The sequence below is a fragment of the Aedes albopictus genome, chromosome 2 (genome assembly GCF_035046485.1).
Source record: "Aedes albopictus strain Foshan chromosome 2, AalbF5, whole genome shotgun sequence".
Classification (NCBI taxonomy): domain Eukaryota; kingdom Metazoa; phylum Arthropoda; class Insecta; order Diptera; family Culicidae; genus Aedes; species Aedes albopictus.
In genome coordinates this window covers 206,727,846-206,753,867 of record NC_085137.1, presented here as the reverse complement: position 1 = coordinate 206,753,867, position 26,022 = coordinate 206,727,846, and the positions used below count along the sequence as shown (strand labels likewise).

General features: G+C 38.8%; 1 protein-coding gene across 2 annotated transcripts in view; it reads left to right on the top strand.

Moving 5' to 3' along the window:
- LOC115253903 (tubulin glycylase 3A) overlaps nt 1-26,022 on the top strand; it is a 33,858-nt gene that overhangs the window by 5,639 nt on the left and 2,197 nt on the right. For both annotated transcript variants that reach the window (XM_062851036.1, XM_062851037.1), the window contains exon 2: nt 16,493-17,005. In XM_062851036.1, the coding sequence (XP_062707020.1) occupies nt 16,493-17,005 (513 nt within the window). The remainder of the gene's footprint in view (nt 1-16,492; nt 17,006-26,022) is intronic.

The window sequence follows — 26,022 nt, the reverse complement described above, 5'->3', positions numbered from 1 at the left end:
TAATTTAGAAGAACCTTCGAAGAACGAAGCGGTTTTATCTTCGGTAACTGCCATGAAGCACAGTAACCAAGCCAACAATGCTATCAAGAAGCGGTTTTCTGCATTTGAAATTGCATTATTAGTACTTTCGACTAGATCCATTGAAAACATTCAAAATTTAATATTTTTATACATTTTTGTTTAACAAATAAATTTTAGTCTGAAAATCGAGTCCAACTTGTAACTTCTATATCTCAACAACCATTATTCTGATTAGGTTTATATTTTGCCAGAATATGTATTACTCAAACTGCTGCAGCATGGCGAACACTTTTATGCAATCAAAAACGATACACCGATGTTTTACAGAAATTTTGTGTTTATCTTAAGTTTTTGGGAGTTGAGAAATTGATCTCTCGAAACACTTTGTCACATTTCTATGAAGTTCAATAATTTTAACCCAATTTATTTATGGTTATTATCTGCTAATATAATGTACTGAACAACTAACCAAGGCTGCTCAAATTTGAACTACGCGTTTTCTTTTTATAGCCTTGCAAAGTTGTCCTCTTTATAAAATGAACAGTCCTTAATCGTTATTGGATTCTTTTTTTTATCTAGTTCATTTATTTGGGAAATCGTTGGATTCATTACATTTAAATAAAAAATCTTGGGAAAAATATACTTCTGCAAAAATTGTTTCTTTTGTTCGATGATTTATTACATCTGAATTTAGTTTCCTTTTTTGTATGTATTTTTTATCACACATTTCAATAGCTGTTTATTTAAATTTAAAAAAAATATATGGCAACACGGCAGAATGCTCTACAATGATGATGCTCTCGACCACGTGCTGCTGCATTGAAAGGATGATAGGCTGATCTGGAGGGGAAATATTGAACCAATCATTTGATCCATGGAATAATTTGACCCATGGTTTGAACAATCTTCGAGCGGATTGATGTAAAATTTTTGAAGGTGGGGAAATATTGTAGAGAAAATTGAAGAAAAATGCGCTATGGAGGGGAAATATTGCTGCGTGGTTGATCAAACGAAAGATAGGGGAAAAGTTGAATGATTGATATCAATCTATTTTTGAACAATATCATACATTCAATGTTTCCTTAAAACGACTAACTATTGATCAATATATGCATCGTGTGACTGGCGCTATTGGAAAAATTTCGAATCAAACGACCCATCACTTGTCAACCCTTGACAAGCTTAACAACTTTACCGAAAACACAAACTCTTCAATTAATTTATTGAGTGATTTTTTTCTGTTTGGAGACAAGCACAGTTTAAGCACCGTGCATTACTCCTGCGCCGTAGAGCTAGTGCTGCGGTTTGTCTCTCGTACAATTACGAAAGCTCTCACTCATACGTCTCTCGTCTCCCGGCAAAACGGGAGACAAGCACTTGAGATTGTGTGAAGCACACGCTTTTTTCGCATGCATGCCGGTGCATGCCGCCAATCCCTGATCAAAACTAGCACAAAAGCCACACATTTGGAATTTAATTAGTTTAATCAGGAATGTTGTGCTATGCCACTGGTAATATTGGACAACATTGTTAACATCTCTTAAGAAGTTTAGAAACATTCGAAACGTCGGCTTTTAACCTAACCGGTTGTTTTTAAAGAAACCCGAAGACCGATACAGCGCCAAAAAGTCGCATAAGTTCTTCAATACGTGAAATGGTGTCACACTCTCTACGACTGAACTATCAATGTGAAGGTCTAGAAGAATGTCTCTAATTCACAAGGTGGGCTAAGAAAATCATTCTGGAATTTAACCTAGATTTCCTTTGAATGAGTGTAATCAGTTTCGTACCTTTTAATTCCGCCCTAATTGCTTATACTTTGACAGATACGCGTATTTCGACTACCACTTGTAATCTTCCACAGTGTCAGTTATCCATGTGGCGGAATTAAAAGGTACGAAACTGATTACACTCATTCGAAGAGCGCATTCTGCTTAGAGGGTTTGAAAAGTCGGTACAAGATCTAGACCTAGATCTAGACATTCTTTTGAAATTCATCCAAGAGATGATTTGGAGATTCATCAAGATTTTACTTTTGAAATATAGGATTTTCTCCGTTTCTTCAGAATTTCCTACAAGAATTCTTCCAAGATTACATTCTAAAATCCCTCCAGAATGTTTTTCTAATATTTCCCAGAGGTTTTTTTCTGGGCTTCCTCCAGAATTTCTTTCTGGGATTCCTTCAACATTTTTTCTAGAATTTCATCAGAAGTTCTTTCTTGGATTCTTCAAATAGTTTCTTATCATATTTTTCCCTGGAATATCCTGCATCCAAATTTTTTTTTTTAATGATTCCTACAAGGCTTTGTTTTGGTGTTTATGCGCAGTAGAAATACCCACATCTACTAAAACTTTTATTAGGAATACTTCCAAAAGATTTTCCAAGAGAATTCTATCTTTCATCTTTGTTATTTCCTCATGATTACTAAATGAAACAGCCTTGGGCTGGAAATCTCGTTAATGAAGATAATATAATAATAATAATTATCCCTGATTTCTTACTGCGTTTCCTGGGAATCTCCCCATTGGCGAATCTAGCTTTTTTCTTTTTTCTCACTCATCCTCCTTGATAAACAAAAGAAAGAGCGGGATAAAAAGGGGTGCCACGGAATCCCGTTCCATCCTTTTCTTTCTCCTGTTTGTTTAGGAGAGTGAGCAAGGAATAAGAAAAAGCTAGATTCACTAATGAATCTCCCAGAAGTTTAGTCTAGTAATCTTCCAGGAAGTCTTTCCTAAAATCCTCCAGAAGTTTCTTCAGAGAGTCCTTGAGAAAGTCATTGAGAATCCCCCAGAAGTTTCAAGTGGAAATCCTTGAGATATTCCTTCTAGGAATCCTGTATAAGTTCATTCAAGAAATCATCCAATTGTTTCTCAAGGGATACTTCCAGAATAGATGGGATTTCTTTAGAGTTTTTTTTGGGAATCCTTAGTTTCTTCTGGGAACCTTTCAGGAGTTGCTGGAGAAATCCCCAGATCGTTTTCCAAGATCCTAGACTCCTCTTTCCTAGAGAAACTTATTTCTGATAGACTTAACTCCTAATTTACCTGACTCTCTACATCTCGGTATTGAAGGGACCATCAAGATAGGGAGAGATCGAATTCAAGATCCAATTTATAATACACACTAGATTGAAAACCCGTCCGTAACTAGGAAAAACCGTCAAAAAACAGATGTCACTTTACCTTCCCAGAATGTTTTGCAAATAGAAACGAGATCTAGTAACCTGTAAAAACGGGCATATCGACATATGGAGAGAAAATCCAGAACAAAAACCAACGAGATCGCATCGAGATAGAGAGATATCGAGATAAGAAGATATCGACATGTAGAAAGGTAAAATGTATGCGGATTGAAGGGACCGACCTAACCATCGAGATAGGGAGAGATATCGAGATGTAAAACATCGACATGTGGAGAGTCGACTGTAGGAACTTCTAAAATTTCCTGACGATTTCTCAGAAGAAATTCATTAAAGATTCTCTGGATTCTGAAATCTGGAATCTGGAGGAGAAACCAAGATTGCAAGGATGACAAGAAATAGCGACCAGGAGAGCAGAATTCTAGAAAATCGTGTAATTTCTAGAAAATCGTGTAAAAATCGCGTGAAATTTTTTTCACTTGAAAAGTCTTGTAAGAAATATTGTAGTGTAAAAATTCAGGCAATAACAATCAAAAAAGCCCTAAACTGTTACAGTTCTCGAAGAACATTTGAAGAGGCAGGCTAAGTTCCAGTTGGTACGTAGAGCCGTAAAGAAGAAGAAAGGAGAAGGAAGATCTTCAGAAGAAAGTTCTTGGAGGTATACCCAGACGGACATCCTGGAGCGATCTCCGGAGCCCTAACACAATAGGGTAATGAAAAAAAATGTTCGATTATCCAGGGTGATTTTTCCTATTGCTGGATAAACGAGTCCGTGCTTTGTGGTTTTATTAAGTACATCCCATCTATTATTAATCTATCATGATTAGCTACTTATGTTACACTTGGAAAATGATTGAGCCATTTTACAAAACGGCAAAATTGTTGATGATGATATTGATATTCACGTGCTGCGATCACCTGCCATCTCCTGTCAGATTTTCATTTATTAAATTGGCTCGGTTTAATTTTTTTATTGCACTATTGGTTTAATTTTTCTCATTTTAAAATAAGAAGTAAAATTATGCGTGAGAAACAGCATGATTTTACATTATTTACAGCTTAATTTGAAATATGTATGTTGAAAGCTACTGTGGCGTATACGTCTTCTGTGTATCAATTGGTGGTTGCTTCAAATTCATTCATGGGCGCATTGCCTCAAGATTATTATTAAACTATAAATAACTCGTTTTCGAGAGAACAAATTTGACAAAAACGTTAGTGTTGACAAAATCGGAATGAAATGTTGACGAAATCGGATAGTGACAAAAACGGATAGTGATAAAAACGGATAGTGACAAAAACGGAACATACTTGTATTGCATGTTATGGTTTAAATTCGTTGTGATGAGTTGATTTGACAAAACTTTAATAAAACTTTCAGAAGAAATTGTTAATGTTATCAACATTCTTAAAGAATCTTTGTCGAATTTGATATTTTCTTCTGAAACTCTTCTACGAAATCTCTAGTAATTTACTCTGGAAATTTGCCCGAAACATTTCCTCAACATTATAATTAGGAGTTCACTCGAAAGGTCTCTTTTCTTTGTCGTTTCCTCTGTTCAGTTTTCTATAAGAAATTTTCGGAAAAATTGTAGGGTAGTGTTTTTCCTACAATTATCACCAAAGATGCCATAATCTAACTTTTTACATTTACAACGTTAGAATGTTGATACTACCTACTTTTACTAAACGATTGAATTGTTCGATCATTTAGTTATTTAGTATAAGTAGGTAATACAAGCGTTTTCACTTCGTAAATATGAGAGTTAGAACATGGTGCCCTTGTAGGAATTGTAATTGTAGGGAAAAGACTACTCTACAAGTTTTCCGAACATCACATTATATTAGCAAGCTTCAGAACTAAGTTATAGACACATGAGTTAAATGATTGCCAGGTGAGATGCTTGAATTCTGAAATTCAATTTACTCACCTAAACAGTAATTCAGTCATACATTTTTCTACGTATTGCCGATGAGATATATCATATGAGATGGGCGTAGCCAGAGCTGGGCGGGTGGGGTGGAGGTGTTTGTGCCTACCCGCCCTGGCCGCCATTCCCGAGAACTGACCCCGATACGATGCAGTGCCTCTCTCCCGGTTAGCATTACCAACAGGTAAATAGGGGAGCAAAGCCCAAAATGCCAAGATGGGGTAAAATGGCCCAACTCATAAAATCATTCCTGAATGGGACTTGATCATTACTATAGGTGAATGGTGTCAAGATATGTTTGCATCAAACATTCTTCTAGAAGCTAGGCCGCCAAACCCATGAAAAATCTTTTGATTTTACAATGAAAATTGGCAACTTCCGGTTTTGCAAGCATCAAGGTTTTATGGTGATTTTATTAGGGGCCGTCCATGTACCACGTGGACAGAATCATATTTTTTACCCGTCCCCCCTCCCCGTGGGCAAGCGTGGACTTTTCTTTGACCCCTAGCCCCCTCCCCTAATGTCCACGTGGACATTACAGAGAAACATTTTTTTTTAAATATTTGTATTGTTTTTTTTATTAAATAGAGAACAGTGATTTCATAAGTTTTTTTAGGGAATGCTGTTTTTCTTCAAATAGTTCATAACTTAATGTTTTAAATATAGTTCATATCTCCATGAAATTACATATTGCATAGTGACGTTATAGGTACAAGGTAAAATTTATTTATTTTTAAATTAAACATTTGCAAGAAGAAACCCCATTTGAATGACTTCCTTCCAAAGTCTTTCTCAAAGAGGTACAAAATAGCACAAAATTTTCAACGTTGGTTTTCATCGAACTGAAAGATTTTAAAGTCATGATTATCGGATTTGTTTTGTGTTTTATTAAAAAAACTTTAATATGGTGGTATTTGGATAATTTCCAAAGATTATATTTTTCTAGATTCGTACAAATCCATGAACTACAAGGTCATTTAAAAAATGCATAGTGTAGCTAAAAACTAAATTATAGAGTGCTGGGATTTGAATTTCAATATCCTATACACATCTAAAATTATGAAGAATATTGCAATATAAAATTTGAAAAAAAAACAAGATAAAGCCTATAAGAGTAAGGAAATTTTGAAAATCACTTCATATATTTTGAAACTTTGAAGTATTTTGGAAAATTGATATGCAACTTCGAGAACTTCAACGAAAATTTTAATAGACACACTAACATTTTTATGGCCTTCGCTTGAGGGGAGCGACTAGTTTTGCCACCCGAAAAACCCCAAAAAATAAGCCGAAAAAGTCGAAAAAACCCGATAAAATTCGCAAAACTTTTGCGGGTTTTAGCAATTTTTTTGGTTTTTTTTTCAGCTTTTTTTGAGGTTTTTTGGCTTGGCAAAACTAGTGTCGCTTCCTCTGCCTCCGCTCCATTTTAAATTTCTTTCCTGATGAAAACACTAGATAATTTAAGCAGAATTCTGATAATTAAATAAAAATAGCCGACTTATTTTTGAAAGAGCGTAGCGTGATACGTATCACTTCCATAATGCGATATAATATGTTTCGCTTAATGAATCTTTGTTTCTTAATTCCTACATCAATGCTGTCCACGTGGACATTTGACAGACCCCCACCCCCCTCTCCGTGGACAAGCGTGAACTTTTCACGGACTCCCTCCCCCCCATCAAGTTGTCCACGTATATGGACGGCCCCTTACCAGCCAAGTGTTTCCAACGAGATTGAGGCGCACATGGAGGCGCATGGTTGTTGATGTCTACGCTATCAATGTTATCGGTCTTTCAAATATGACGAGCACCGTTTAGCGGCGTGGGGGTGACACTACATGTATTGAGTATACGAACATGGCGGGACAGAATGGTGAAAAGGAGTCGAAAATGTCCGAAAAATCATGGACGTAACTTTTGAATGTTTCCATGAAGTGGCATCTTACCCCATAGTAAGTGGCCTTTTTGCACCACTTCCGTTTTACGAACCAGTTTCTAAAATCACTAAAAATCGATGAAAATACATTAGTTTAGTGTATATTTTTGCAAGCAAATATTGTCTAGTTGCTGTTACCACTTTGAATAACTAACAAATAAGGCTATTTATCATTGAAAACGATGAAAGTTTGAAAAATGGCATCTTACCCCACTTTCCCCTATTTGTGAATTTTCACAATGTTCATCATGATCTGCGGGCCGATGAATTGATTCCGATTTCATGAGAAACAACGTCCGGCATGACTAAACTAACCTAACCTCTCTTCGGATGCTGCAACCGGAGGAATTTGGCACTGCACCGCGTCGAGGCCGGTTCTCTGGACAGGCGCTCCTGATTGGCAGCGATAATGGACGATGAGAATCAAAAACGGATGCTTGAGTTTTTTTTTTTTCATTTTTAATGTCAAAACTGTTCTCACGGTAAAGCAGTTGCTCGTTCTGAAGAATGATTAATTAAAGATAGCTACGAGAGCTTTTTAAAACTGACAATAAGTACAACAGTTCTTGTTATGTAACACAACTTGTGTTTATGGTTTTATGGACTGAATTCCAAGTATTCTTGGAGGTGTTGATAAAACCACATATAAATGAAGAATAGTTGTACTCAGCTAAAATACCGATAAGATCAACTAGAATATGTAACTGTCATGAAAACAAATAAAACCAAATAGAATCAAGATTGTTACTTGGGAAAGCTCGTACCGATGGGGGTAGAGCGGAACGAGGTGAGGCCTATAGGGCGGCTAAACTGGCACTGAACAAACAGATTAAGGCACGAAAACGAGCGTGCTTCGAAAATCTCTGCCAATACGACACCCTGGGGGATGCCTACAGAGCAGTCATGGCCAAAACTAAAGGAGCGTCAGCATCCCCGCAACGCTCACCCGAGATGCTGCAGAGGATCGTGGAAATGTTGTTCCCGCGCCACGGTATAAGACCATGGGCTGTCGCCCACCCACTGGATGAGCCGACCAAGGGGAGGCAGCCCCAGTGACGAACGAAGAGCTCATCGTAATAGCGAAGTCACTCAAGTTGAACAAGTTGAAGTCAGGACGGTATCCCGACAGTAGCCATCAAGACGGCCATCGGGGAATGCCCTGATATGTTCAGAATGGCTAGGCCGATGTGCCTGGACAGAGGCGAATTTCCGGAGAGGTGGAAAAGGCAAAGATTCTACCCAAGTAACCACGAAGCCGTATATAAGTGCATCAATTTTGCCATATATTGATCATTAAAATTTTCAATATAATGCTGCATTACTTTAAACACTTCATTGAAGTAATATTAAAGTGGAAAAGGGCCCCACTAAAATCAAATTAGTGTCACATATTGCAGCACGCTGACAGCCATTGCTAAAGTAACATAAATGCATGTGCTGTACATTTGCATTTGCACATGCTTCATACGTGCAACACGAAAAACAAAAACAAAAATCTATTTTTAGCACCGTTTCGTTATCGACGGTACTGATGCCCCCACACATGAATGTTTTAACCATTATTTTTTGTCGCCGGGTCGGGAGTCGAACCAGAAGTATTGAAGACTGCTAGATGAGTTCCATACGCGCTGGTGCCGTGGACCGTTTCTGCTGCAGTGATAAACAACAGATATTTCATTAACTAAAAGGAAACTGTGTTTCTGTCTCAATCATTGCAGTAGAGGGCAAAACGACTATGTAATATGTAATAGAATACAGAAATTTATCACATTCTGATAAATTACTGATAAATACCTAATGCATTTTAGAAGATATTTAATCAATATAAGAAAATTAAAACCTCGATTAAAACACCCTTCGCACACTGCTCATATGCTAATTCTGGAGCTCGATTTGAATAGGTCGTATGTGCTTTTGTCGATATAAAATTCGATCAGTTTATTTTAGTCATTGTAGCAATATGGCAGATATTTTGCAAACTTTCAATGATGGAACAGAAAGCCTGTTTTGTGAGGGATCTGCTGTTTGTATCAACTTTGCTCAATTTCAACGGTTTTCGCTATTATGAGCGAATCCAACTGATCGAATTTTTAATCGACAAAAGCACATACGACCTATTCAAATCGAGCTCCAGAATTGTGATTTTCATCATTATTAGCATGTGATAACAGTTTTCAGAAAATAAAAAAGGTCATCTCTAAAAAGGTTTAGCTGTCGTCGATCGGTAGCTCAAACGGGATTTAAGTTGGTCGGGAGTCGAACCAGAAATGTTGAAGACCGCTAGAGTTGACCGTAAAGTTGTTCAATCTTCTTGATTTCATTTGTTTAGGAGTCAAGCTTTTATAATTGTATTGTAAGTGCAAACTTTGCTAGTTTGAACATTGCATTTATTCAGTTTTTCAAGTGTTGAATTATTTAATTATCTTATATCACCTTTTAATGAATTCTAATGTAAAGAAAAATGCAATGCATCATTACATTGATAATGACAATCTAAAGGATTATTGCATGACAAGTGTGGAATTACTGCATTTCGCATTGCAAAGGTTGATATTCAGTCTAATTCGTGCAATGATATAATGCTTGTGGTTACTTGGGTATTGCCCAAACACGGGAAGCCACCCGGCGAACCATCGGCATACAGACCTATCTCAGGCCAAACATGTCTAAAAGTCCAAACTGCAGAAGAGAGGCTCTCTTTGGTTTCCCTCTCTTTCGTTAATATCTCAGCTGTTTATTTGTATTATGATTGTCTCCTTGCATTGAACGATGGTCAAAACAATCGTCTTTTGATTTGTACTGCAAAAATAGTTGAAAAGTGTACCATTACATCGCAATAATTGAAAGAGAAAGTAAACAAAGAGAGCCTCTCAAATGCAGATAGGACCTATTGAAATGTTTGGCCTGATCTGTGTTCTGGATACATCCGGGAAACTGTTGGAACGGATCATTCTGTCGAGGCTGATGGTCTATACCGAGAAATCCACGGAGAAAAAAGTAAAGTTATATCGAGCATATTACGGTCGCGAACAAGCATATTTGTGCACTGACTTTTATATAATCCCTTTTTGAGATTGTATTACGCATAATATCATAGGACGAAGCATAACAGAAGCTTGAAATGAACAAAATTGATGAGCTGATTGGAGCAAGCCATATGGTTGACTCAATCATATTATGCATACATGAACAATACTTATTGTTGATGGTTTGACAGTTCATTTATTCGCATGGTATATTTAAGCATGTTTATGCTTTACTTAACCCCTCTTAACCCTAAACTTAAGGCTTGAACTAACTGAATCGGATGTTTGTTCTAAGCATACACAAAAATTCGTTCAAATGAGGTTATGTTGCATTTCTAGAATAAAAAGTTTTAATTTTAGGATAACCATTTCTATAATGGTCGTATTTAGTGCAATATGTTCTAGTTTTAACATATACGACCATTACAGAAATGCCTAATTAGCAAAAAATAGTTAGCAGTTAGTTTAATTTACTTGTGATTCAAATGGTTATAAACTCAAACGCGCAACAAAAATGGACCTACAACCCGAAATTTGATCGCCGCTGAATCATTCAGTCCCACTATGAAGACACTGCCAATGTTCTTGTGTATCTTCAGCAGGTTGTCCAGTTTATTGCCTTGCGCAGACGTCCAAGGAAAACCGTCCAGGATATTTGCACTCCTGTTTGTTCAGATTTGAATTGATCATCATTAGCAGCGGAGGCTGGGTTCACTTGCCCAAATCGGGTGGTTGCGTTCCACGGTTACAAGCTGCACCTGGAAAACATGGGAAACAAGTATGTGAATTCATATAGTGTATGAATTATTATCACAGGCGGCTAACTTACCTGAAACTGAAGTGGCAAATTCCATGTTGATTGATTCATTCCACATGTAGAAACAATTCACGCAATAGCGGACAAACGATTTATTATATTAAATCAAGGCAAGACGACAATATCGTCTCCGTCACTTTGAATAGCGCCGCCGCCATGATGAACAATGACTGAGTAGGCAGCAGTCAGATGTTTCGATCAACAAAGAGTTAAAGTAATGACATAGGATGCTTAGTTTAAGCATTTGATGGTTGATGTTCAATGATGTTGAATCAGGAGACCCGCAAGCGGCAAGGTAGGCCTACCGCTGATCTTTTGCGAGTGTGTTAGTGTCGACTGGCAACGCGACCTGAAGCCTGGTTGAATCCTGCTTGGATATCGCTTTGTTTTGCCGATGGGGGTGGCCCGCGAAATCGCAGTGTGTTGTTTGGGAAGGCCCGCTCGATGCATGCTAGGTAGGCGTAGTTTGTTCGAGTTTGACGTGCCTGCACCCTCCCTGTGTTGAATTAAACGAAACATATGCTTGATGCAGACATCAAATCATTATGAGTCAACCATTTGAAGTAATTATTCCAAGAATATCATCGAAGCTTAAGATAACTATGGAAAAGGTTATATGAATCAGAAGACATTTCTGTTCGTGAGATGACTCTGTGCTCTCGGATAACCAGTTTGCCTTCCAGAAAGTTCGATCGGAGGAAGACGCTATTAAGGCTATAATCGAAATGGCCGAGAAAGCGCTCCAGAAGAAGCGAAGGGGGATTCGCTACTGCGCGATCGTCACGTTGGATGTGAAGAAAGCGTTCAACAGCGTCAGCTGGGCCGCCATTGAATGCGCCATTCACCACCTAGGAGTCACGGAGAGCTTCTTCCAGATTAGGGTGCTACTATACGACACTGAGGAGGGCGAAAAGGGGTACAACATAACCGCCGGATTACCACAAGGGTCAATCTAGGACCCGGTACAATGGAACGCGGCGTATAATGGCGTATTGAGGCACACACTTCCGCCGAGCATAAAGCTGGTCGGCTTTGCCGATGACATAACCCTCACGGTATACGGCGAGTCGATAGAGGAAGTGGAACTGACAGCGACGCATGCAACTGGCATAGATAGGCATAGTAGAGGATTGGATGAAATCTCGATAGCTGGCAATCGCACACCACAAGACGTAGGTGGAGGTGGTGAATAACCGCACTACCGAAGATAATGTGAGATAGCTTGGTAATAGTCTCGAGTAAGCATAGACTTATCGCGACAGTAGCGATCTCAATACCACGGTGTGGCGCTGCTGCATAGTAGCGTGGGACACAAAAAGACATTTTACTCCTGTACACTTTTTGAGTTCCATTTTGGCCCCATATCAACTGTGCAAAATTTCAGCTCGATCGTAGAAACTATATTTTAGCGCCAGCCGTTTTAAGTTTTCATACGTTTTACTATGGGGAAAATCACTTTTTCGAAGAAAAATCGCCACAGGTTGCCCCTTAACCCCTAAAAATATATCGAGGAATGATTTCTTTTGGAAATTTTACGAGAAACAAACCCTCTGAAGACCGCAAAGCGATCTAAGGCATGTGGAAAAAGTTATTGACTGAAAACCGAATGGCATGCCAACGCTGTTTAACATGTGAGGAATAACAATAAATAAAATCTCGTCATTTTATCGATCGGGTAAGGCTTAATAACTTTTTCCACGAATGTCGCATCGCTTTGCGGTCTTCGGAGATCTGATTCCTCGTGAAGTTATCTACAGAAATCATTCAACGACCTATTTTTAGGGATCAATGGGCGACATCAAGCGATTATTCTTTGAAGAAGTAAATTTTCCCCATAGTAAATCGTATGAAAAACTAAGAATGGCGGGCGCTAAAATATAGTTTCTTCGATCGATCTTAAATTTTGCACAGTTGATATGGGACCAAAAAGGAACTCAAAAAGTATACAGGAGTTGGAGTTTTTACATTTTTTTATATTTTCCCATATAAACCGTGTACCAGGCTACTGCATAGTCGGGTGCGCTAGTGGTTAACCGAATCGTGGAGCGGCTCGAGAGTGCCCACAGTTTGATGTGCCTTAAGATCGTCAGCACATACCGTACGATGTCAAAGGACGCTGAATGCGTGCTAGCGGGTATGATGCCCTTAGCACTTGTGGTGACGGAAGATGATGAGTGCTTCGAGTGACGCGGTACAAGGGGCGCGAGACGGTTTGCCGAGCGTATCGAAGTCATCCCTAACGGGCGTACCGCGAAGGTAAGGAAGGGAGAGAAAGAGGTTTTAGTGTCGGCCCCACTTAACCCGAGGAACCACCTCTTGGGTATCTGTTATGTAGATTTCCTCTTTCTATAAAAAAAAGAAAAGTAGCATCCATGAGGTTTTAATTTTTCTTATGTAGCAAGGTTTACACGTCGAATGTTACGAAAAGAGTAGATTACAGTTAATATTATTGTAGTGTATTCAGTTGTGATAGTTGTGGTCTAAATTTAACCTCTACATATCGCTTGTATGTTGCATTCCCATACACAAAGCACGTGGTTACAAAAGCTGTTTAGTTCTGCACCTGGCAACTTGCATTGCAAAACATACCTAAGCTTGCATAAAAATGTTTTTCCTATTCTCCCAGTCATGTACCGAAATGCCATAAATCAACTTGAAATTGGGAACACACTTCAAGTCAAAAGGCAGGGACACGGCAATCTACGGAATGTGTTGTAGATATGCCTACCTACTACATCAGGGGCCATACAACGGGAGCTTGACTTTCGGTGGATCGCCCTTGATTTACACTAGGAAGCTACGAATGGCAGCACCCCATGGGTTCCCACAGCACAGTGGCGGGCCTCCATACAAAAGTCGGACAAAACCTCAAATGTTAACCGAAAATGCTAAAATTCACAGATTATGATGGTTTTAGTTCCCTAAATCTATTTCTGATATGGAACTTATCATATATTTTGATTTTACTATATTAGGGTGGTTCAAAATTTTGAAATTTGCTGATTATGGAAAGCATGTAAAAATAATCGATAATAAGCTATCATGATGTGCTTTCTGAACGTAGGTTTTGAGTAACCTTTTAATTTGGGGGTTCTTAAATTATGTATTGGTATTGAAACAAACTATAATTGTGTATTTGTTGCTGTTAGGGTGGTCCAAAATCTTCAAAACTACATAAATCATTAGAAAAAATCATATACCTACGTTTTCTTTCAATGGATCAATTCAGATACACACCAATGTTGGCTGACAAGACGTGGTCTATTCTCAGGGACTGCCCATAGACCACGTGACATTTTACGGTGGGTGCACGGAGGTGTGTTAATTCAATCGTTATGGGGTCAGATAGTATAATATAGTGAACTGCGTAAAAGTTGAACTGCTTTTTATCAATCTCGTTTCAACGACTTCATATATGCTCTTCCGAGTTTAGGTTTTAAGGTACATCAATCCCTGCTTTCACTTGTCGAAGCAACCGAAACAACCCTATCTATAAAGAATTGGCAATTCATATTCGCAATATTGAAGGGAGTTTTTGATAAACGATCATCAGAGATCGGTAATCATATTTATGAACAGTAGAGTTCCAGCAAATATTTTCAAAATCTTTATCACTCTGTGTGTCTTTCAGTAGAAAGAAATGTGTTTAACGAAACTGCATGAATAACATACAATAAAACTTCAAGTTTAAGAAACCAATAAAAGGGCTTTCATTAATGAGCGTAAAATGTTCGTTTCATAAAATTGCGATTAAAATATTCAAAGATTGCCTTGGTGATCGCGATGTTTACGCAGAAATCATATTTAACGTACCGTTTAACGCCGTTTAGTGAATTCCTTTTATATTTTATAAATGATTGTTGCTTTGAACTGCAGCGATGTGCGTGTAGAGAAGAAACACGTAGATGTCGACTAGTTTGTGTCACTATATATTGAAACTTCGATAGAAGTTCGTGAAGAGATTGCTTCCAAGGTTGTTGAGCAATTCTAACGATAAACATTAATCTAAGAAACAACCAGTGTAAGAAAATCAATAGGCAATTGTTTGTAGTTATTTTTACATGTTTTCACGGTTGTTTTTGTCTTTCTCTTATTTTGAAGGTTAAAAGAGTTAGTTGTATCTGGTGAAGCAACATGTGGGTAGTGTCTATGAAAATAAAGGCTTATTCATACTTAGTCATCACTCCTTTCCTCTCCAGCTTACTGTTTTAAACTAGAGCACCCACCTTCTTGTGTTTTTCTGTCAAAAAATAAAATAATATTTAAAAAAAAAAAAAAAAGTTAAAGCTGTGGCCATTACATTATCAGACAAGCCCCCCCGTCCTCTTATGACCATCTGACTTGGTGAAAGTCTCTTACAAGAATGAAAATTACACTAAATTGTTAGTATTCTGAAGTCAATTTGAACTATGTTAAGATACAATTTAAACTTCACACAATATCACTTCCTCCACAACCATGCGGCTCCATTGTGGCCTGATAGAAAAAAAAAAAATTTTCCGCGCTTAGCGCAAAAATGCGCAAACAGTGACCTATATAGCCAAAAACTAGACAAAATTGCACGTCAGATCCGGGATACGGCGTCGTTTTCTGATGTTTCCTAAACAAGTACTGGATCTCTTTAATACGAAGTTTTTCTTCAAAATTTCATAAAAGTCAATATGTTTGCATATTGTAGAAACATAATAATTTTGTGATTGAATTCCAAACAATCCCTGAAATGTAATGGTTATTTATACCCAAAAACACAAAAAATATTGTCACATTATTCAAGTCTTCCTAACTTTTACTACGAACTCATGAAGGAAGCTCATAAAATAAAGGCAATAAATACTAATATTGTAGCACATAAAACTTCAACTTTGAAAATATCTACAAGACTCAATTTTCGACCAAATCTCTTAAAAATTTGGGGTTTTCTTAGTTGAAGTATCTATAATGGAAGAAAAATATTAGAAAAATAAAATATTGAAGTCGATTTTTGAGGTTTTGTCCGGCTTCCGGCCACTGTGCACAGGCGCGCATTCCTGTGTTATTGACTTGTAAAATGAAATAGTGGTTTGTTTGCATGACATAGACACAATTATGGCTTGTTAAATGGGAAAATTGCTGCCATTTTACTGTTTGGGACGTGCGATACACCACGGCTTTCTGATGCGGTGGGAAATTTTTATACCCCGGGACACGCTGTATTAGTTTATTGCCGTGGTAGGCATGAATCTAATTTACATTGTACATTTTTTATGTTATTTTTTTATTGAATAACGAGATTTTAGGATCTGAGTTTATCTTGGACATAACGGTTTATCTTCCCTTTTGAAGGGAGAATTCATTAGTGAGTTCATCAAGCTCCTATGCAAGGCAAAAATGAAAAAAAAAAAATAAATAATCCCAGAACCCACCTTAAACTTTGCAGAGAGCATTCAATCAAATTTTTATATCTTTCTACAAGGATTTCTTATGTATGTACTTTCAGAAATATGTTCATCCTTCGGGTCATTTTGTCCCATGAATGCAATTGGAACCATGCTTCCAGTTCCATACACAGTTGATCTGAATCTTTAAATCTACAGTTCGCTCAAAATAATCACAGTTCTCTGTACGTTTCTCTCCAACCCACAGAACGCCCTCTAATCATACACAACACCAAATTCGACATCCGCCAGTGGTTCATGATCACCAGCGTGCAGCCGTTGATAATATGGTTCTACAAGGAAAGTTACCTCCGCTTTAGCTCGCAGCAGTACAATCTTATGAACTACCACGAGTCCGTGCACCTGACCAATCATGCCATTCAGAAAAAGTACCATAACGCGGTGCGGGACGAGAGGCTTCCGCACGAGAACATGTGGGACTGCCACACGTTCCAGGCCTACCTGCGCCAGATCGACAAGTACGAAATGTGGTCCGAGCGAATCTATCCAGGCATGCAGAAAGCCGTTATTGGGTCGCTGCTGGCCTGTCAGGATAATATGGACCGAAGGCCAAATACGTTCGAGCTGTATGGGGCGGACTTTATGATTACGGAGGATTTCTACCCATGGTTGATCGAGATTAACTCCAGTCCGGATTTGGCGCCCAGTACTAGTGTAACGGCACGACTTTGTCCGCAGTGCGTCGAGGATACTATTAGAGGTGAGTGGGAGTTTATTGATTAACGAAGTGCATCGGACTCCAGGGATTCCGCTGGAAAATCTGCCAATGATTATAAAACAATTTCTCCAAAGGATTTTTTTGAATGCGTTCCATGGATTCCTGAAATTTCTTCACAAATCCTTCTGGGGATATAATCAGAAAATCCTTAAGAGATTCCTTAGGCAACTTTGGCAGGGATTCCTCCAAAAATTCTTCCAAGTGTTCTTTCAGAAATTCTTGCAGTGGTTTAAATACTTCAGGCATTTCTACTCGAACTACTCCAGGAGTTTCTGCAAGAATTACTTCACGAATTCGATTGGAATCCCGGATTTTTATGTGAAGTGGATAGTCCAGCAGAATTTCTTTCTGACATTCCTGTATAATTTCTTTCAATAATCCCATCTTCCAGAGATACCAATAAAAACTAATATAATGCAAATTTCTTCAGGAATTCCTCCTGCTATTTATCTATGTCCATTTTATGTCTAATTATTGCTGAAAATGTTCTTACAAATCTTCTGTTAAATATTTTGATCAAACTTCAGAAGAAATTTTTGGTAGAGTTATTGGAAAATTCTGGTAATACCAATTGAACCTATCGTCAAAAATAGGTAAAATAGATCGACCGGGCTGCAAAACGGTGAGTCGATAAGGAGAGCGTCCAATATATAGCTCTGGTCCTCACAAGTTCCTACCTCATGCTTCCACGGGTCAAGCGATGACAAAGACCGCCAGCTAAGAGTTGTGTGCTTAGCTGGTAGTGCAGCCTGGGCACTGTTGTCCTTCTGACTTAAGCTAGATTGAGGAGGTACGACCCGAGCGTCTGTTCACCAAGGAGGTGCGGCTCAAACAGCGTCTGTTCTGGCATCCAGCGGCTGAGTAAGAAACGCTGCACCACGCCCAGCTAGATCCAAGGTCAAGGGCGTAGCCAGCTTTTCGGCCAGGGGGGGCGAGCATCCTTACACTGAAAACCACTTTGCAGTAACAAGGAGTTCAAATACTTCATCATTTGAAAAAAATAAAAGTGAAGTATGAAATATGGGTGATTAACAGGAATGGTTCAATGGAAGAATCATATATGATTATAATCCTGAAGAATTCCTCAAGATATTGCTTCAGAAATTTTTTAACAAATGCCATCATGAATTTGAATTTATCCAGCAATTTCTCCAGAAATTTATTTAATATTTTTCCAGGTTATTTTAATGTAGATATTCCAGCAGAAATGACCTTCGGAAAACTTGCAGTAATTCCGTTGGAAATACCTTCAGAAATTTCTTCAATAATTCCTCCAGAAGTTTTATTACGAATTTCACCATGCATTCTTTTGAGAATTTCCCCAGTAATTCTTTACAAATATCATTCTTAATTCCACCAGAAATCCGCTTGAGAAGCTCCAGAAAATACTTTAAGAATTTCTCAAGGAATTCTTTCAAAAATCAGACTAAGATTCCTTTCCTTGAGGAATACTCTAAGAAATTTTTGGAGAAATTTCTTCGAAAAATCCTTTAATGAATTCCTTCGGAATTACCGGAAAAAATTCTTTGAAAATTTCTAAAGGAATTCCTTCGGAAATTCCTGGAGGAATATCGTTGGAAGTTGCTAGAGGAATGCATTCGGAAATTTTTAAAGGAATCAATTAAAAAATAATTTCAGGAATTTATTCCGAAAATCTTCGAGGAATTCCACCGGAAATTCCTTGACAAATTCTTCAGAAATTTCTTGAGGAATTCCTTCATTTCTAAAGCTCCTTGAAAAATTCCATAAGACATTCCTTCGAGAGTTCTTCTACGATTTCCTTTAGAAGATTCTTCGGGAATTCCTTGAGAAATTTCTTTGAAATAAATTTAGAAATTCCTTGAGGAACTCCTTCGGAGTTTTCGTGAGGAATTCTTCCGCAAATTCCTTGAGGAATACCTTCAAAAATTCTTGGAGGAATTCATCCGGAAATTTTTGTAAGAATTCCTTCTCAAATTCCTGAAGCAATTCTTCCAAAAATATTGAAAAAAATCCACTAAAAGTCTTATGAGATATCCCTTTTGAAATTTCATAAGGAATTTCTTTAAAAATCTTTCAAAACTTCCTTGAAAAAATATTTCGGAAATTCCTGAAGAAATTCTTATCGTGATTTTTTATTTCCTAGAGGAACTCATTCGCCGAGGCGGTAAACGCACGGGTATTCAGCATAACCATACTGAGGGTGACGGGTTCGATTCCCGGTCGGTCCAGGATCTTTTCGTAAAGCAAATTTCCTTGACTTTCTTGGGCATAGAGTATCTTCGTGCCTGCCACACGATATACACATGCAAAATGGTCATTGGCAGAGGAAGCTCTCAGTTAATAACTGTGGAAGTGCTCATAGAACACTAAGCTGAGAAGCAGGCTTTGTCCCAGTGAGGACGTTACGCCAAGAAGAGGAGAGGAGGAGGAACTCATTCGGAAATTCATTGAAGAATTCCTTTGCCTTGATAAGGCAAATTCGGAAATTGTTAAGGGAGTTCGTTTGGATTTTTTTTTGACATATGTCTGATATGTCTTATGGAATACCTTCGGAAACTTCGTAAGAAATTGTTTGATAAGTTCGTTGAGGATTTTTTTCGGTTTTTTTTTTAATCGAAATTCCTCAAGGAATTCCAGCGAAAGATCCTTGAGAAGTTTCTTCGGAAATTCCTCAAGAAATTCCTTCAAAAATGTATTGCGGAATTCCTACAAAAACTTGAGAAACTTCTTCAAATATTCCTTCAGAAACACGTTTGGGGGTTATGTGAGAAAATCCTAAGGAAATTTTTTGAGGACAACCGTAAAAAAATTTTGTAGGAATTCATTCGGAAATTTTTGGAGGTATTTCAAGGCAAATCCATAAGATTTTTTTTTTTAAATTCCGGGAGGGATTTCTTTGGAAATTCGTAGAGGAATTCCTTCGAAAATTCAGGAGAAAATCCTCTGAAAATTCCTGGAGGAATTCCTACGGAAATTCCTGGACAAACTCCTCCGGAAACTCATGGAGGAATTCTTCGGGAAAATCCTGGAGGAATTCTCTCGGAAATTCTTGGAGAAATTCCTTCGAGAATTCGTGGAGGATTTCCTTCGGGAATTCCTGGAGGAATTTCTTCGGAAATTCCTGGAGTAATTCCTTCGGAAATACCTGGAGAAATTCCTACCTGAAATTTCTGGAGGAATTCCTTCGGAAATTCATGGATGAATGCCTTCAGAAAATCCTTGAGCGATTCCTTCGCAAAAGTCCTGGAGGAATTCCTTCTGAAATTTATGGAGCAACTCCTTCGGAAATTCGTGAAGGAATTCCTGGAGAAATTCTTTCGAAAATTCCTGGTGGAATTCCTTCGGACATTCATGAAAAAATTCCTTCGGAAATTCCGGCAGGAAATCCTTTGAAAATTCCAGGTGAAATTCCTTTGAGAATCCCTGGAGGAATTCCACCGGAAATTATTGCAGGAATTCCCTCGGAAATTCCAGGAGGAATTCCTTCGGAAATTGCTGGAAGATTTCCTTCGGAAATTCCTGAAGGAATTTCTTCGGAAATTTATGAAGGAATTCCTTCGGGAATTGCAGGAGGAATTCCTTCGGAAATTGCAGAAGGATTTTTTTTGAAAATTCCTGGAGGATCTCCTTCGGAAATTCCTGGAGGACTTCCTCCGGAAATTTCTGAAGCACTTCATCCGGAAATTCATGGAGGAATTTCTCAGGATATTCCTGGAGGAATTCCTTTGAAAATTCGTGGAGGAATTTCTTCAGAAATTTGTGAATGGATTCTTTCGGAAAATTTCTGGAGCAATTCCTTCGGAAATTCATGGAGGAACTCCTTCGAAAAATGCTTTAGGATTTCCTTCGCAAAATTCGTGGAGGAATTCCTTCGGAAATTCGTGGAGGAATTCCTTCGATATTTCCTGGAGGAATTCCTCCGGAAATTTTTCGAGGAATTTCTTCGGAAATTCGTGAAGGGGTTCCGTCGGAAAATTTCTGGAGGAATTCCTTTGGAAATTCATGCAGGAATTCCTTCGGAAAATTCTTTAGAAATTCCTTCGCAAAATTCCTGGAGAAATTCATTCGGAAACTCATGGAAGATTTCCTTCGGACATTCATGGAGGAATTCCTTCGGAAATTCCAGGAGGACATCCTTTAAAAATTCCAAGAGGAATTCCTTTGAAAATTCCTAGAAGAATTTCTTCGGATATTCTTGGAGGAATTCCTCCGGAAATTCCTCGAGGAATTTCTCCGGAAATTCGTAGAGAAATTCCGTCAGAAAATTTCTGGAGGAATTCCTTCGCAAATTCATGGAGGCATTCCTTCGGAACATCCTTTAGAAATTCATTGGCAAAATTCCTGGAGGAATTTGTTCGGCAATTCATGGAGGAATTCCTTCGAAAATTCATGGAGGAATTCCTTCGAAAATTCATGGAGGGATTTCTTCGGACATTCATGAAGGAATTCCTTCGGAAATTCCAGGAGGAAATCCTTTGAAAATTCCAAGTGGAATTCCCTTGAAAATTCCTGGAAGAATTCCTTCGGAAATTCCTGGAGGAATCCCTCCGGAAATTCCTAAAGTAATTCCTCCAGAAATTTTTTTTCAAAAATTTCCTGGAGGAATTTCTCCGGAAGTTCCTGGAGGATTTCCGTCCGAAATTCCTGGAGGGATTGCCACGGAAATTCCTGGAGGAGTTCTATCGGAAATACATGCAGAAATTCCTTTTAAAATTTCCAAGAGAATTTCTCCAGGAATTTCCGACAGAATTTCTCCTGGAATTTCTGAAGGAATTCTTCCTGGAATTTCCAAAAACAAAAAAATCCTTCAGGAATTTCCAAAAGAGTTTCTCCAGGAATTTCCGAAGGAATTTCCAAAGGAATTCTTCCAGGAATTTCCAATGGAATCCCTCCGGGAGTTTTTAAAGAAATTCCTCCAAGAATTTCTGAAGGAATTCCTCCAGGAATTTCCGAAATAATTGCTCCACGAATTTCAGAAGGAATGCATCCAAGAGATTCTGAAGGGATTTCTCCAGGAATTTCCGAAGAAATTCCCTTAAGAATTTCCGAAAGAATTCCTGCAGGAATTTCCTAAGGAATTCCTCCATGAATCTTCAAACGAATTCGTCCAGCAATTTCCGAAGGAATTCCTCCCGGAACTTCCGAAAGAATTCCTACAAGAATTTTTGAAGGAATTCCTAACGGAATTTGTAAAGGAATTCCTCCATGAATTTTCGAGGAAATTCCTCTTGGAATTTCCAAAAATAAAATCCAAAAAGACTTTCCGAAAAAAATTCTCCAGGAATTTCCGAAAGAATACCTCCAGGAATTTTCGAAGGAATTCGTCCAGTAATTTCCGAAGGAATTCCTCCAGGAATCATAAAAAGCATTCCTCTAAGAAGTTTGGAATGATTTTTTTCCAGGAATGTCCTAAGGAATTCATCCAAGGATTTTCTCAGGAATTTCTCTATAGATTTCTGAAAGAATTCCTCCAGAAATTTCCGGAGGTATTCATCAAAGATTTTTCGAGGGAACTCCCCAAGGAATTTCCAAAGAAATTCTTCCAGGAATTTGCGAAGAGATTCCTCCAAGAATTTTGGAAGGAATCCCTTCTGGAATTTTTTAAGGAATTCCTCCAGGATTTTTTGAAGGAATTGCTTCAGGAATTTCCGAAGCAATTCCCCCCGGAATTTCCGAAAGAATTCCTCCAGAAATTCCTAAAGAAATTCCAAGAATCTCCAAAGGAATCCGTCCAGCAATTTCCGAAGGAATTCCTTCCGGAATTTGTGAAAGAATTCCTCCAGAAATTTCCGAAACTATTCATCCAAGATTTTTCGAAGGACCTCGCCAAGGAATTTTCGATGGAATTCCTTTAGTAATTCCCGAACTAAGTCCTTCAGGAATTTCCGATGGAATTTCTCCAGAAATTTCCGAAGGAATTCTTCAAGGATTTTGCGAAGGGATTCCTCCAAGAATTTTGGAAGGAATACCCTCAGGAATTTTCGAAGATATTCCTCCAAGAATTTCCGAAGGAATTCCTGCATACATTAAAAAAAATACGAGGATGCAGGAGAATTTTATTTTTACTAGTCAAAAACAGCTCTGTTCATCTAAGTTTTTCGGTTCGGTTAGAATATAGTTGCTCGGACAGGGGGGTGGGGCACCGGATGAAGAAGCGCCAGCAGGAAGAACGAGATCACGAAGCGATGGAAGAGCTGTACCGCGCTAAGGAAACACGAAAGTTCTACGAGAAGCTGAACCGCTCGCGCAGAGGCTTTGTGCCACAAGCCGACATGTGCCGAGATAATCACGGGAATATTCTCACGAGCGAGCGTGAGGTGGTCGAGAGGTGGCGGCAGCATTACGATGAGCACCTCAATGGCGACGTTGCAAGTACCGAAGGTGGCGTGGTAACAGATCTAGGAGTATGTGTACAGGACGAAAGACTTCCGGTCCCTGACCTTCAAGAGATTGAGGAGGAGGTTGGCCAGTTGAAAAACAACAAAACCGCTGGAGCAGATCAACTACCAAGCGAGCTTCTAAAATACGGTGGAGATGCACTGGTGAGAGCACTACACTGGGTCATTACCAAGATTTGAGAGGAGGAAGTATTACCGGAGGAATGGATGGAAGGTTTCGTGTGTCCCATCTACAAAAAGGGTGACAAGTTGGATTGCGGGTACTACCGCGCGATCACACTACCCGAGCAAAGTCTAACAACAAAATGATAGCAAATCGAAAACACGATTTGTAATCAGCAGCAAATTGATATCATATTTTGATATCAGATTGACTTGATCAATTTCGATTTCAAATTTTGATATCGTTTTGCTGTCATTTAAAATAATTACAAATGTTTAAGTTTTTAAGTCATTTCAAAACTTCTAGGCGACCTTGTATAAAGCATCTAATAATATACAATCAGTGCAATTAGCGTATTGCATTTAGATTTCCATATTATTCGAAAAAACTCTAAAGTTAACGATTTTTCCATTTTTTCGCACTGATAGCAAAAACAGTAATCAATTTGCCATCACTGATAGCAGGAATTGTTTTCAACTTGCTGTCACAGGAACATTTTTCTGCTCTCATTTTTGATGTTTTAACCGTTAAAACGACCAAAACGACATCAACCTGAGTAATCATAATTTGCAATATCACAACATCAAAATAAGTTTTCGATTTGCTGTCAGACTTTGCTCGGGTACTGAGCGCTGCCTACAAGATACTCTCTCAAATTTTATGCCACCGTCTATCACCGATTGCAAGAGAGTTCGTGGGGCAATATCAGGCTGGATTTATGGGTAAACGCGCTATAACGGACCAGATGTTCGCCATCCTCCAGGTGTTGCAGAAATGCCGCGAATACAACGTACCCACACATCACTTGTTCATCGATTTCAAATCGGCGTATGATACAATCGATCGAGAACAGCTATGGCAGATTATGCACGAATACGAATTCCCGGATAAACTGATACGGTTGATCAAGGCGACGATGGATCGAGTGATGTGCGTAGTTCGAGTATCAGGGACACTCTCGAGTCCCTTCGAATCTCGCAGAGGGTTACGGCAAGGTGATGGTCTTTCGTGCTTGCTGTTCAACATTGCTTTGGAGGGTGTAATAAGAAGAGCCACGAGCTGCATCAGCTGCTGGGAGAACCAACCATCGTCCATACCGCGAAAATCGGGAGGCTACGGTGGGCGGGTCACGTCATCAGGATGTCGGATAGCAACCCGACTAAAATGGTTCTCGAGAGTCATCCGACCGGTACAAGAAGACGTGGAGCGCAGCGAGCTAGGTGGGTCGACCAAGTGGAGGACGATCTGCGGACCTACGCAGAGTGCGAAACTGGAAACAAATATCCATGGAACGAGTGGAATGGAGGCGGCTACTATGTACAGCAGAGGCCACCACGGCCTTAGCCTGACCGGTAATACTTACCTTACCTTAGATCGTTTGAAACCCCCTGAAACTTAATTAGGGAGCCTTTTAGGGGGGAGGGGGTAGTCTGGGATTGTGTGACGAGCCACTGCCAACGGCTGCACGTCCTACTGAGCCACTTCTACGTTCCACAGCCGCAGTTTTGAGCGCATTGATACAGTGGGGTAATTCTCGCTGAGACCGGCCCACTATTTACATCTTGTCTTCATAAATGTATAAGGTGGCGATTTTCTGAAAGTCCTCGCTAAAAAAGTAAAATGTATTTGGTTACTCAAATTGATGGACCCCCGTTAGTTAGAGCCACAACAATTTTTGCAGACCCCTCGATTTTGGTCAAACAGTGGCTCATTTAAACCATTATAACTCGGAAGTTTCTCCAAAAACCACCTCAAAACGAATTGTTGTTGAAAAGAGGAAAGATAGAGCATAGTAGCTCTAACATACAATAATAAAAAGTTGGGTCGGCCATATTGGGTTTGGCCGCCATCTTGGATTTTTATCCCAAAACATTTATTTTTCACCATGAGGGCAACCATCGATTTTCAAAATTTTTACATCAATTTTCAAATTTCGCTGAGACATTTATACATAACATATCAAAAAATTATATATGTCTTTCTCTTCTTTCAAACGTTATCTGCCGGTTTGTAAACCATGTCACTTTTGCGCACTGGGCCCGGTGCCGGCCGTTTACATAAATGCAGCGTTATTTCGCAGTGTTAACGAACACGAATTTAAAATCTGAACCCATTAACAGAAAGCTGAAGGTTTAAGCTTTTAAAAATACTAAAAAAAGTTATAAAAGCAATGCCCGCATCATTGAGAAACAGTCAAAAACTGAAACGAACCTCCGATTTGCCCAAATTTTGCGGCAGGTGGCTTTGTGTATACATGCAGGCGTAAACTCGGATGCTGTTGCACGTCGTTGCCGGTGCACATGGAAATGTATGGAGAAAACGTGGCTTAATTTACAAAACTGCAGATAACTTTTGATAGGGAAAAAAGACATCTCTAATTTTTTGATATGTTATGTATAAATGTCTCAGCTTTCAATTGATGCAAAAATTTTGAAAATCTGTGGTTGCCGTCATGG